Source organism: Eumetopias jubatus, unplaced genomic scaffold (assembly GCF_037043125.1).
Source record: "Eumetopias jubatus isolate StellerSeaLion01/CBP00866 unplaced genomic scaffold, mEumJub1_p1.0 scaffold_4, whole genome shotgun sequence".
Lineage (NCBI taxonomy): Eukaryota > Metazoa > Chordata > Mammalia > Carnivora > Otariidae > Eumetopias > Eumetopias jubatus.
In genome coordinates, this window is record NW_028274810.1 from 56,720,139 (window position 1) to 56,733,260 (window position 13,122).

The 13,122-nt window shown below is 38.7% G+C and overlaps 1 protein-coding gene across 5 annotated transcripts in view; it reads right to left on the reverse strand.

Annotated features, from left to right (window-relative positions):
• The window catches only part of PATJ (PATJ crumbs cell polarity complex component), a 335,447-nt gene that overhangs the window by 144,434 nt on the left and 177,891 nt on the right, over positions 1 to 13,122 (reverse strand). For all 5 annotated transcript variants that reach the window (XM_028106828.2, XM_088022976.1, XM_088022975.1 and 2 more), the window contains one exon: positions 5,073 to 5,269. In XM_028106828.2, coding sequence (XP_027962629.1) covers positions 5,073 to 5,269 — 197 coding nt within the window. The remainder of the gene's footprint in view (positions 1 to 5,072; positions 5,270 to 13,122) is intronic.

Below are 13,122 nucleotides of genomic sequence, written 5' to 3' on the forward strand. Positions count from 1 at the left end.
ATCCATGTACGGTAATAATCTAAAAGAGCCAATCTAAGATAACAGATGCTTTTGACTAAAAATTAGAAAGAATCTTATCTGTGGATGCACAAAAGCTAGTGACTTGTTTACTACTCTCCTGCGCTTCTAAATCACATTGAAGTCTTCCAAAAGATTTCAGGAATAATTCACTGGCAAGAAGCAGAGAGTGAAGAGTAGGTGCTAAGACTGGGTGGTGTATAGAGCCCTGAGGTAGGAGCTTTGTCCTGATGCAGCTCCATGGATCTGGGCCAGTCATTGACAATTTATGGCTTCAGGCTTTTTTCTCTTCTAAAATAAACATAACGAGACAGTAAGATCTGAGTTTAACTGTGGTTCTACGTCTTCATCCCTCTGCAAATACGGGAAGCCTTCGTGCTTTTTATTTGTAGTGGTTCTTAAGTAAACATATTAGACACTTGGAAAATAACAACACTTAGGTTTGGCTGTTCTGCAGGTCAATGTTTCAAAGGGGATGCGCGGGCTCTATCTTGCAGGGTGTGGGGGGCAGAGAGACTCAGCTCTCTATGCTAGCCCCATCACTGGCACCGGCTCGTGCTGCCCCCAGCTGCTTCTGTAACCTGACAAATCACTCCAATTCCCCATGCAACGGTATCTACTCGCTCTTCCTGCACTTGCACCGTAGGGAAGATTATAAATAAATCCTACATTCATATGACAGCACCATGCCCAGACCTGTGTATTTTCTGGGACTAATTGCTCAGGGAAGGCCAATACTCTGGTGCAAGTCTCATTCCAGTCTACATGGTAATTATATGCTAATGCCTTTTGAAATTAATTCAGAAGCCCCCACACCAGCATCGCAGTAAAGGGTAAGGAAGCTGAGATTTAATCACATTGTCTTCTGGGGGATTAATTTAAGATTTCTTTTACACATGAACTGGGCCATCTATCGACAGAACTCGCTGGCTGCTCCAGCACCATTAACAATGCAGTCCCACAGCAACAAAACTGCTGGCCAGTGGAGTGCGGAAAATCAGTCACGGCCAGGCTCTCGTGAGGAAGCAGAGCTTCTGACGTCGAAGAAGCCACCGTACATGTTCGACCCAGCTCTTTTCTATGTCCTATAAGTTAGCCTCCTCTTAGGACCGAAAATAAGTCCGATCCACAATGAATAAAAGGAGGCTCAGAGCAGAGTAAGAACATAACAATAGTAACAAAGCAGTCCTGAGAAATAATAGGAATAAATGGTGGATCTGTAAAAACAATCAAGACACGGATAACTTGACCTCATAGAGAAGCCACAAAAATAAATGGAGTGTGGGTGGGTAAGTAAATATACAAGATTTGCTCCAGCCCAGAAATCTAGTAAGTATAATCTAAAAGCCCCCTATAGGGGCGCCTGGGTGGCTCAGTCGTTAAGTGTCTGCCTTCAGCTCAGGTTGTGATCCCGGGGTCCTGGGATCGAGCCCTGCATCAGGCTCCCTGCTCTGTGGGAAGCCTGCTTCTCCCTCTCCCTCTCCCCCTGCTTATGTTCTCTCTCGCTGTGTCTCTGTCAAATAAATAAATCTTTAAAATAAATAAATAAACAAACAAAAGCCCCCTATATAAGCCTCCCACACAATGCAGTGTCCTTCTAAAATCTAACGCACTGCAATATCCAAAGAACAGCTATTTTAACATGGGCTTGTAGCTTTCCTGGTACTCATCATTAAATCAATTTCCTATTCTCAGTTCAAAAGGACATTGGATATGATATCATGCGATATACAAATTCCTCACATATCAGAGAGGAATGATTAAAATTTTTTCTCAGCTATAAAAAGAAACGAGGGAAATGTTTCCCACACAAATTTTCTCCAAATTTGCCAAAACTTTGGAAAAAGCCAAAAGTCACATGAGAAGATGGGTTATAACTGCTTAAGAATCCAGTCTGTGCATTTTTCCGTTCTCTCAGTTTTTCAAGATGCGACATAGAGCTATTGAGGAAGATGACGGCTTCCCTTTGGGACTCACTTTAAGAGACAAGTGTAGTCATATAAACAAACTATAAAAACCTCAAACACACAAATCCAGATGAAAATACTATTTTACAAATAATATCAGCTGAAATGTATTACTTTGTGCCAGATACTATGGCAAAATTTGACCCATCTTCTCTCACTAGTTCTCAGAACACCTTCTAAAGTTAATGCTATACAATTACTAGACTGTAAGCTCTATGGGAACAGGTACCATGGATTTTGTTCACCAAAGTAAAATCAGCACCTTGTTCATACACTGCTTCCTACGTGACAGATGCATAGCAAGATAGTTGCTGAATATGTAATTTTCATTACTTATGGCAACTGAGGGTTAGAGAAGATAAGTAACTAGCTAAAGACATGGAAGGCTAGAATGTGTGCTGCAACATATATTTATCAATCTTTTTTTTTTTAGACAAGAGAATCAATGGGGAGTGGAGGAGGATCAACTTCTTGCCATGTTTGATCTTCTTGCTCTTTCCATCTCTGCAAGAAGATAAAGTCGCTGAATAGCAACAAAAGAGTCAAATTTGGAAAGTAAAAAAAAAAAAAGAGTAGATGGGTGGCAAGATGTTAATATCCTTTTTCAGACAAGAGAGCTCTTCCAGCCTCTCACCTAGAAAACAGAGACCTAAATTTTCTGTCTAGGAGGGAGGAAATGTGATCTAATCAACAGTCAACTATGTGCAAGGCACTGTGTTAATTAAGCCCCTTCCGAAATGCAACTAATGACTGAAAGAACTGGGGTAAGTTACAGCAGCTCTTCCAAGTTCAGTGCTTGCTGCCCTGTACCCAGTAAGACTTCTGTGTATGGACTGTAACACATTGCTCTGCAGCCCCTGCTCATTTGTTACCCACATCTAACACAATGTCAGGCAGAGAAATAAAATACCGGTGCTCCTGTTGGTCTAGATCTCATGGGCCATTACTCCATCTTGAGTCTTAGTAAGATATAATAGAACTAGAATCTTCATGTTCTAAATTACAGCCTTTGGAACATTTTCATATACCACACAATACAGGAAATCCATGTCTAGGTCCATATAACACAACATGGTAACTTCATATACATGATTTCCTAAAGACTAGAGCATCATAAATCAGGATTCTCATGGATCTAAACAAATGGGGTTCGGCTGATGTACCACGGGGAACACAGTACACTTCAGTGGTTAGAGCATGAATCTTTAAGTCCTGCAAGCCTGGGTTCTTACTGAAACTTAGTAACTTAGTTCTGTAATATCAGACAAGTGACTGATGCAGTTTTCTTTTCCATAAAATGGGGATAGTATGCGTACTTACCAGATAGGTCTCTTAAGAATACTGAATACAAATGTGGGAGCATATAGGTAAAGTAGCAGTGAAGCTCAGTAAATTAGTTTTCACTTTCACCTCGATGACCACCACCATCACTGAAGAAGTCTCCAAGCATCAACCAAAGGAAATAAACTTGAAGTGATGAATTGTATTGGTTAATACGTACTGCTGCCTTTGAGTTTTATGTATTTAATGATTATGCTGGTCACTGCTACTACCCAAGGTGGGTCCCTTTCATAATGCTGTATTACAAAAGAACAAGGAAGCTAATTCCAGAAGTGACTTCTTTGTGGAAACAGCTTTAAGATGGGGAGAGGGGCACCTGGGTGGCTTAGTTGTTAAGCGTCTGCCTTCGGCTCAGGTCATGGTCCCAGGGTCCTGGGATTGGGCCCCGCATCAGGCTCCCTGCTCAGTGGGAAGCCTGCTTCTCCCTCTCCCACTCCCCCTGCTTGTGTTCCCTCTCTCACTTCACTGTGTCTCTCTCTGTCAAATAAATAAAAATCTTTAAAAAAAATTAAATAAAAAAGATGGGGAGAAACTACTGAGGCTTGGGAGAGGCATGATGCTAACCGGCTCGCAGTGGTGTCTGACCAGTTTGGGCTGTTATTTATTATTAAGCAAATCAGATTATGGGTGACTGTGAATTCTATTCTGAGTCAAAGTCTGACAAGGAAATCATAAAATGCAAAATCAGAAACCCTCATTTTAAGTGAGCGGTCTGATACTCAATGCCTCTGTAATTTCTGGACCTTCATATGTCCAAGTGTTAGCACGTTTTATCCAAGAGGCTGCAGAGCACACCAGTTAACAGAGGCCAAAAAGCTGAACTGCCGGGGATACTGAATCCCAGCACCACTGTTTACTTCGTGATCCCACCAGTAAAAGAGGTGGCTGTACCCGACACTTAGTACGCATCAGCTGCCGCGGCTGTGCTTCGGATTATTGTATTCTTCACTGTGCAGTGCAATAACCTTTCCGTGTCTGTTTCCTTCCTCTATGCTGTGAGCTCTCTGAATGAAGGGACTGGATGTATTCATCTTTCTTTCCGTGTCCAGTCCCAAGAGACACTAACAACGTTAGCTGAATGATGAACTCAAACAGCAAATGAACATCAAAGTGAGATCAACTCGGAACAGAAACCCTGACTTTAAGTTGAGGAAAATACGAATAAATAAGATTACTGATGACATCATCTAGCAAGTAATTAGCAAAGGACCAGCATCTCCTTAGCCTCTCTTACCTCTATCCTGTTCCTAAATAAGGAATCAATGTGGTCTTAACCCACATCACCAACTTCACAGATAGTAACCAAGCCTTATCAACCAGTTCACAAAGTTCTGTTGGTTCTAACACCTTCCCAAAAAACTAAACAAGAACAAAAACAAATGCCATACTTATGGTTTATTCTAAAACTAAAGAGAATTTTGAAAAATACTAATAGATTAGTATACAATTTAGTTTTAAACATTTTGGAATTTATGTTAAAAACAAATCCTATTCTTTTTAATAGGGTTTCATGAGATTTTAACTTAAGGGTCCCTGAATTATTTTGCAAGATTAGGTCCTACTCAAGCAGCAAATAACATTTGCAAGCGACAATATGATTTCTGTTCTTCCTTTGGAAAATGATTTTGAATAGTTGAAGAAGATATAATTTGTAACATTCTTCACCGTCACCTCACTTTCCTGCGGACTATTCCCTTTCACCCCTTTACCTGACCAAAAGAGAAATTAAAAATCTATGTCCCTCACCTCCAACAGTTCATCTCCAATACGCATTCGCCCATCCGTGGCAGCAGGTCCTTCTGGGTTAATTCCCACCACAAATATGCTCAAGCGCGACCGGTCTTTATTACCAGCAAGGCTGAGTCCAAGTCCATTCTTATCCTTTTCAAGCTCAATAATGTGCAATTCTCCAGGCAGGTCTGCATATCTTTGCCTGATTTTTTCTATTGAAAAAAAAAGGGGGGGTTAAAAAAATTTAAATAGAGCACTTAAATCTACATTACAAAGGCATCAGCATGTCCCCATTCTTACCATGATGGTCCTTTTTTTGAGAATGAAGTAGTTGAAGTCATTCACGTATAGGTAGGTTACAGTTAATTATTCCATCTCCCTTTAAAAAGTTTACTTTACCAATAAAACCTTCTCTGATTGTTCAGGTTCACATTGGCCCAGACTTTCTGTGCATTATTTTGTTACCTAAGACAGTCAACACAAAGTGGTAGAAACCCTGGCTTCCCTACCCCCCTCCAAAAACAGAGGGGGGTGGGTGGGAAACAAAGAATATATACTGAGCATCAGCTGTGTGCCAAGAGAGTGTTTGGTCCTGGAGATGTCATGCTGAAACAAAACAGACATGGTCCCTATTCTCATGGACTTGCATTCCAATAGGAAAAAAAAAAATCAACAATTAATTCTAAATAATTACGTTTCTTTAAACTATACAAATGGTATAGAAGAATATTTTATGTTAAGTGAGTAAAACAAGGGGAATTGAGGATATTGGTTTAGCTGTCAGATCTGAAATCAATACACAAATCAACCATTTACTCAATGTCCAATAATTAATACATTATTTTATTCTTTGGAATTCCATTTCTTCCTGTGTAAAATGGGCATGGTAATACCCACTTCATGGATGTTGAGAAAATGAAGTAAAAGTACACGTTAAAGGACTTAATAGCTAGCTCATGGCTTACAGGTATTCTATAAATCTTTTATTCAATCTTTTGTCTCTGCTTGCCACCTCTACGCTTTGGTCTCAATTACCTATTTTAGGATTTGGCTGGTTGTGCTTCACTTGTGTTGATTATGTGCAACAAAACCACACTGGCAGATCAGCGTGGGGAATGATACTGCTTTAATCATGTCTTGTCCCCCACAAAGCACTAGCTTAGGCCAGGTGTGTTTCTGGGCCTCAAAGGCTGACACCTTCCACTATGGTATGATGCAACCATCTTATCAGTTGAATAACCAGTTGGTAGATTTTGATTATCCTGGAACTCTACGCTTTGGCTAATGCTTGACTTAGGTCCACTATCCTTATAGGGAACCCTGCAAATTCAAAGCTGAACTCAAATAATTAGTGTTAAGGGGGATGGGGGGGGAAAACAACCTAGCCATTGTATCACTTTTCCAGACCTAACAAACACTGCCTTAGGAGAGTAGATAAATTTTAAAATCATAAAAATACTTTAAAAGAATTAACCATATAAATGGCTGCTTATTTTAGAAAGAATAAATCTGTTTGCTTTATATGATTTTGAAAAGAATCTTACTTTCATAGGTAAAGCTTATTATTAATAATAATACATTTAGCAAAGTACAGTAAGATACAGGTCTTGCAATGTAACAAAAGTGCCTTCTATATAGAAAAAAATAAAGTCATATTAACACTGAAGTAAAGAAGCTCAAAGTGTTTTTTTTGGTCAACTACCAAGAACAAGACACTATGTGGGTATTTTAACAAATAGAGACCTATAAGACACACATTACAAGATGCTTACATAGCAGCATAAGAGAAACAAATACAATAAATATTAGACAACTACAATTACTTAAATAGAAATTCCAATCACCACAGGGGCTGGTCACTGAATAAATACTAAATTAATTGTATGAGTCGTAACTGCTTTTACAGTTTTAAGAACCGTTACTTCTAGAAGAGATTTCATGGAAGCAGCAGAATTTGCAAAGGGTTTCAAACAAGGTATAGAACTTAGTTATGAGAAATATCCTGTAGATGGACTAGCAAGTGGAGAAGCATATATGGTGGTAGAGCGAGGAGAAGAATGTGAGCACCCACTTGGCTGCCAACTGAAAATTCTTTGGGTTGGTGGGTGGGTGATAAGAAATCATAGTACAAGGTTTACAGAAATGCCAACTGGGGATTTTGCAGGAGTGCTCTGGGGTCCCCCAGAGATGGGCCTTGAGAGGACATTCGGTATAAGACCTCTTTTCCCAGATTCAACCAGACCACTTAATGCTTTCATCCACTTTGTTGGAGTTACAGGGTAAAAAAGTTAAGGAACGCCACTACGGCTAAGAAAACAAGCTAGAACAAAAATTTTAACATGCCTCCCTCAGAAAATAATAAAACAGAGATTGTTTAAAAAAGATACTGAAGACTTTACCACCACCATAAGCTCAAAGTAATAGATATAAGAGAACTCTATATCAGACAGAAAATACACACATCTGTGGAGGCATGCACAGAACACAGAAACAGACTGTGTGTTGAGCCATAAAAGAATCAACTACTCTTACAGAATCAACATCATACAGGCTATGTCTTTGGACACAGTGCAATGAAACTATGAAAAACTATGAATTATTGACAAAGAATAACTTTAAAATTCCACGGTGTCTAGAAATACATTAATGTTAGTGAAAAGCCCAAGGTTTAAAAGGGAAATAAAAAAGGAAATTAAGAAATACAGTACTAACAACTGAATAAAAATGAAACTTAGATGTTAAACTTGAGGGATTCAGCTAAAGAGAACTTAGAAGGCTATTTACAATTTGGAATAATTTTTTCAGAAAACAAGAAAAAAGTTAAACAATAATAAGCATTATACCCAGGAGGTTAGAAAAAGAGCTACCTAGCAAATGCAAAGAAAAAAGAGAAAACAGTAAAATAAAGGCAAGTATTAATGAAAATAGAACCATCACCATCAATCAAAACCAAATAATCCACAGAACAAAAACACTACAACAAGGATCAATGAAGTTAAAACCCAGTTATTTGAAAACATTAACAAGACAGACACTGCAAAAACTACTCAGGGAAAAAAATAGATGAGAGAAATAAATTCGTGAACTAGAAAGGGGAAATAACCACAGACAGATCTATAAAATAAGATTGTAAATAGTGTATTGATATGAAATACTGGCACACCTTAAAATCTAGAGGACAGATGAATTTCTCAAAATTTAAAATGCCATATATAGTGTAAGAATAAATGTAAAACTGCAATAGACTAGTAATTATTAAAGAAACTGAAATGGGGGCGCCTGGGTGGCTCAGTCGTTAAGCGTCTGCCTTCGGCTCAGGTCATGATCCCAGGGTCCTGGGATAGAGGCCTGCATCTGGCTCCTTGCTCTGCAGGAAGCCTGCTTCTCCCTCTTCTACTCCCCCTGCTTGTGTTCCCTCCCTCACCATGTCTCTGTCAAATAAATAAATAAAATCTTTTTTTTAAGATTTTATTTATTTATTTGACAGAGAGATAGAGAGCACAAGTAGGCAGAGTGGCAGGCAGAGGGAGAGGGAGAAGCAGGCTCTCTGCTGAGCAGGGAGCCGGACATGGGGCTCGATCCCAGGACCCTGGGATCATGACCTGAGCCGAAGGCAGCCGCTTAACCGACTGAGCCACCCAGGCGCCCCTAAATAAATAAAATCTTAAAAAACAAAACAACAACAACAAAAAACTGAAATGATAGTCAAGGATAGTCCCTTTAAAAGAACAACCCCCCCCCACACTTCTAGATATTTTTATATTTGAATTCTATCAGATTTCAAGTGTTAATGAATTTTATCCATGTAAGCTGTTCCAGAACACAGGGGCGGGGGGTATCCACTTCATATTTTGAGGCTGGTAGAATCCTGATTCTCCTTCCAAAAATAGAGACAAATCAAGAAAAGAAAATTATAGTCTTATTTAACTTAGGGTCATAGATGTAAAATTATTTTTTAAATAATTTAATTGAGAGCATATTGAAAATATTAATTTGACCTCTATGATATAGCCAGTATTTCACCATTTTCTAACATAAGAAACAGCAATTTTATATGATTCAACCTAAGAATATATTATGGACAAGGGCACATTCCAAGAATGCAAGGAGAGTTAAATATCAGGAATTTTTTCAAGGAAATTATCACATTGATAAATTAAAGCAGAAAAGCTGGAAAATTATGTTAATAGATAGAGAAAAGCATTTGAGAATTGATTTTTTTTTTAAAACCCCAAACTGTTGGCAAACTAGAATAGAAGGTACTTTCTGGACTTAAACTGAAAGACAGAAAATATAACAGGAAAAAAATAATTGCATATTTAAAACAAACAGGGAATTAATATGTAGAGAAGCAGAAAAAGGTTAGCAACCTCAATAGAAATCTGGTCAAAAGATACAAAACTCAAGTCTCACAGACATACAAAGAAATGCTCAAGTTCATTAGTAATTATGGAAATGCAAGTTACAGTGAGATACCAGTTTTCACTATTAGACTAAAATATCTGAAAGCTATATTAAACCTTAGTGGAGATATGAGGAAGACACCATAGGAATCCTTGTGCATCCTTCTGGAGAGCAGTCTGACACTACTTAATCAAATTAAGCATATACATATTCTACAAACCAGCAATTCTGTTCTTGGAAATATCCTAATAAATTCTTACACAGGTCTTAAGGGGATGTTACTGGAGACAGCAGGGGAGTGTGGAGGTAATGTGGGTATCTGTCACTGGGAGAGAGGATAGATGAAATGTGGTGGGTGGACATCACAGTGTCCCATCAGCAGGCAGAAGCAATTAACTGGAGGTAGTGACAGAGATTTTCAAACAGGGAGGAAAACAATGGGTCAATACCATTTATACAAACTAAGATTACCAGCAAAAATGGGTTTATTCGGGAATAACAGAGAATTGCAATCAGGGACGAGCAAGTGATGGCAGAAACCATAAGAAGGGCATATCCCAGAATCATAGACTTTTTAATTCAGGGAAAACAAACTAAGAAACTATATAAAGTTACATTCTCTTATAGCAAACCCCCACCATCACCCTCAGATTCCGTTTTATAAATAAAAAAGACTGAAGAAATGAAGATCTTGTATAAGGTTATGAAGCTAATTGATAGCTAGAAACTAGAGTCTTCTAACATATAAATTCTTTCTCTACCAAATCATGTTCAATTTCTCCAATAACATTTTAATTGTTTAAAAAGATTTTATTTATTAATTAGAGAGAAAGCGAGCATTCGAGAGAGCATGAGCAGGGGGAGAGGCAGAGGCAGAGGGAGATGCAGATTCCCCGCTGAGCAGGGAGCCCAATGCAGGACTTGATCCCAGGACCCCCGGATCATGACCTGAGCTGAAGGCAGACGCCCAACCAATGGAGCCACCCAGGTGCTCCATACAATAACATTTTTAAAGAATAAGAATTAATTCAGATTTTCCCCTCAGTTAAAGAAACTATCTTTAGAATCCTCATAATACCTCCTTACATGAAAGAAACATCTCGTAGTTTGCCAGGTCCCTCCACCTTTGGGAACACCTCCATTTGCACGTTAGTGGACTGGTCAGTGTTTGGGCCACATCTGCTGAGTCCAAGTGCTGTGCTTTCTTCTTCATATCACACCTATCTCTTAGACTGGTAGAATTTTAAATAATAAGAGGATCCCCCTAAAAGAGCTCAGACAATGGTTCCCAGGACTAGTCTCCTTAGAATTGCAAGGTTGGCTACCTAAAAATCACCCTGAGAGCCTATGAAACAGAATCATAACTGGGCTCTGCCTGCTCAGATTCGGAGCCAATGACACGGATTGAAGTTCAGTAATGGGGTAAGTTTCTCTTTGTAACAAGGTCCTTAGACGATTCTCAGGGGCAGCTAGATCTGTAAATAACAGATTGATCTCCGATGCAATACAAACATTTTTTTCTATAGTTATCGTGACAGTCAACCATAATCAAGTTCACAGATACCAAAATTTAAGGCAGCCTTTAAATACATCCTTCACAAGACTAATCGAATATGTAGAGTATCTCTGGCTCCACGATCATGCCTCAGGATTAAATAAGAAATGTTTTGACTATATAATAGGTTACTTAAGGATCTCAGTCTTAGCCTTTCTGCTTCTAGCTCCCACCCTCCCAAGTGGCCCCCCTCCCTCTCCTATCTCAGATGTTTTCTGCCATTTCCATGACTACTTGTTTCTACTCTGAAGCTGTAATAAAAGGTGAGCTAGATTTTCAAAAGGGAGGAGGAAAACAAAGTTAGTCTTGGCTGGGGCTGGGGGTGGGGGAAGCAGAACTGAACCCTCATCTTTGAAAAACCAAGACACCTCATGCCAGCTTGTTAATTCAGAATCTGAGCAATTTGTAGTTGGGCTCCTCGGGCTGAGTCAGCACCAACTGCTCTGCAGTGTCGGGCGGAGGGACTCTGCCGCATGGGAACCCCACACTGCCTGATATTTGCTTTGGGGGCGACTGGGACTCATTTCCAGGGTAACCAGTGCCTGAGCAAAGGGCACGTCCCCAACTGAGGAAGGGGATAAGTGGGAAGAAAATGTGTAAGGAGAATGGTTTTCTTAAATCTTTTTTTCAGTTTCACAAAAAATACAGTTAAAGAGGTAGGGTAAAGAGTATTATTTTATTTGAAGCCATTGGGGTTCTCCCCCGAAATTAAGAAAATAGAACCCGCACTTTGTTTCCTGTACAGGAGCACACATACACACCCACATGAATTATGTTAAGTACCAGCTTTCAGCAACAAAATATTACAAGTGTTTACAATGATCCAGGATCTTACTATCCCCAGTACTGGTATTTTTCTGGAAATATTTGTGATAAATAGCCACCGTTATACTGATTTTCATTGACTTTCACAATGTATTGGTCAAGTGGCAGTCATTACTATCCCAAATAACCTAGATGCCCTTCCATTTCTAAATACAAATCAGATTAGGATATCAGGAACCCCGTTCTTTGGCACCAGGCTTTAAGTTCCCTGAATGAACATCAACCTAGAATAACTAGAGAGAGAGAGAACAGTCTTTTCTACTCAGCTGAACAGTCATGCTTGTTTTAAACACGGATTTTCTAGCCCCATGACGGTGTTACCTGAAGAAAGGAATCTCAAGTTGCTCATAATTCTGTATCAAAGCAACAATGCCTTTTCCTAGTCCAAGAAAGCCAGTAAGATTTCTCTAGTGTGATCTCAGGGTGTTTTCCTATCATCACAGGATGCCAGGTGTTGCTAAGTAACAGAGCCTTTCTCCCAAGAAAGAAACTTAATTCAAGTCACTGCCCAGTATTTTAATAGAAAATGTTTAACACACCAGAATAATAACCTGATACAGTTTCAGAAACATTTAGTTATCTGGTCTGTTTTTAAGTAACAAAGGATAATACAGAGAAAATATTTAAATACATTTTCTTTACATTAAATACAAGGATCCCACTTTTAAATAATCAGGCTATAATAAACATCTCTTAATCTAATTTTCTTATGCAGTTACCAACTTTTTAAATTCTCTATGAGTTGGCAAGTACATGCAGATTTGAGAAGTAAAAACATATGAAAAAAATCGTAACTAAGCATAAAAAACAGCATATGAACTTCAGTAGCAAGGAGCAAATCTCACGTGAAAGTCCAGACCAAACAGAGCAAATAATAAAAATAAGTCAACATAAAGAAACTATATCTTACATAACAACAAATAAACAAACTTCCCTCTTACATGTTGTAGATGCTTTGGCCAGTATGTAAATGTGATAATATTATATGGATCTATAAATAGAAATTAATAATTGAAACACACAAACATGAGAACTACACTTAAGTATAATAACAGATATTGTTCTAAGTACTTCATTATTAACTCACTTACTCTTTATGAAAACTCCATGAGATGGGTATTACTTCCAACTTTATAGATGAGGAAACTGAGGCATAGATCAGATAGGTAATGCACAGTTGCACAACTAGTGAATGGTAAAGCCAGGATTCAAAACCAGGGAGTCCAGCTCTGGAGTCCATGATCTTAGGTGAATGCCAGGGCCAGAATTAAACAAAAAGTA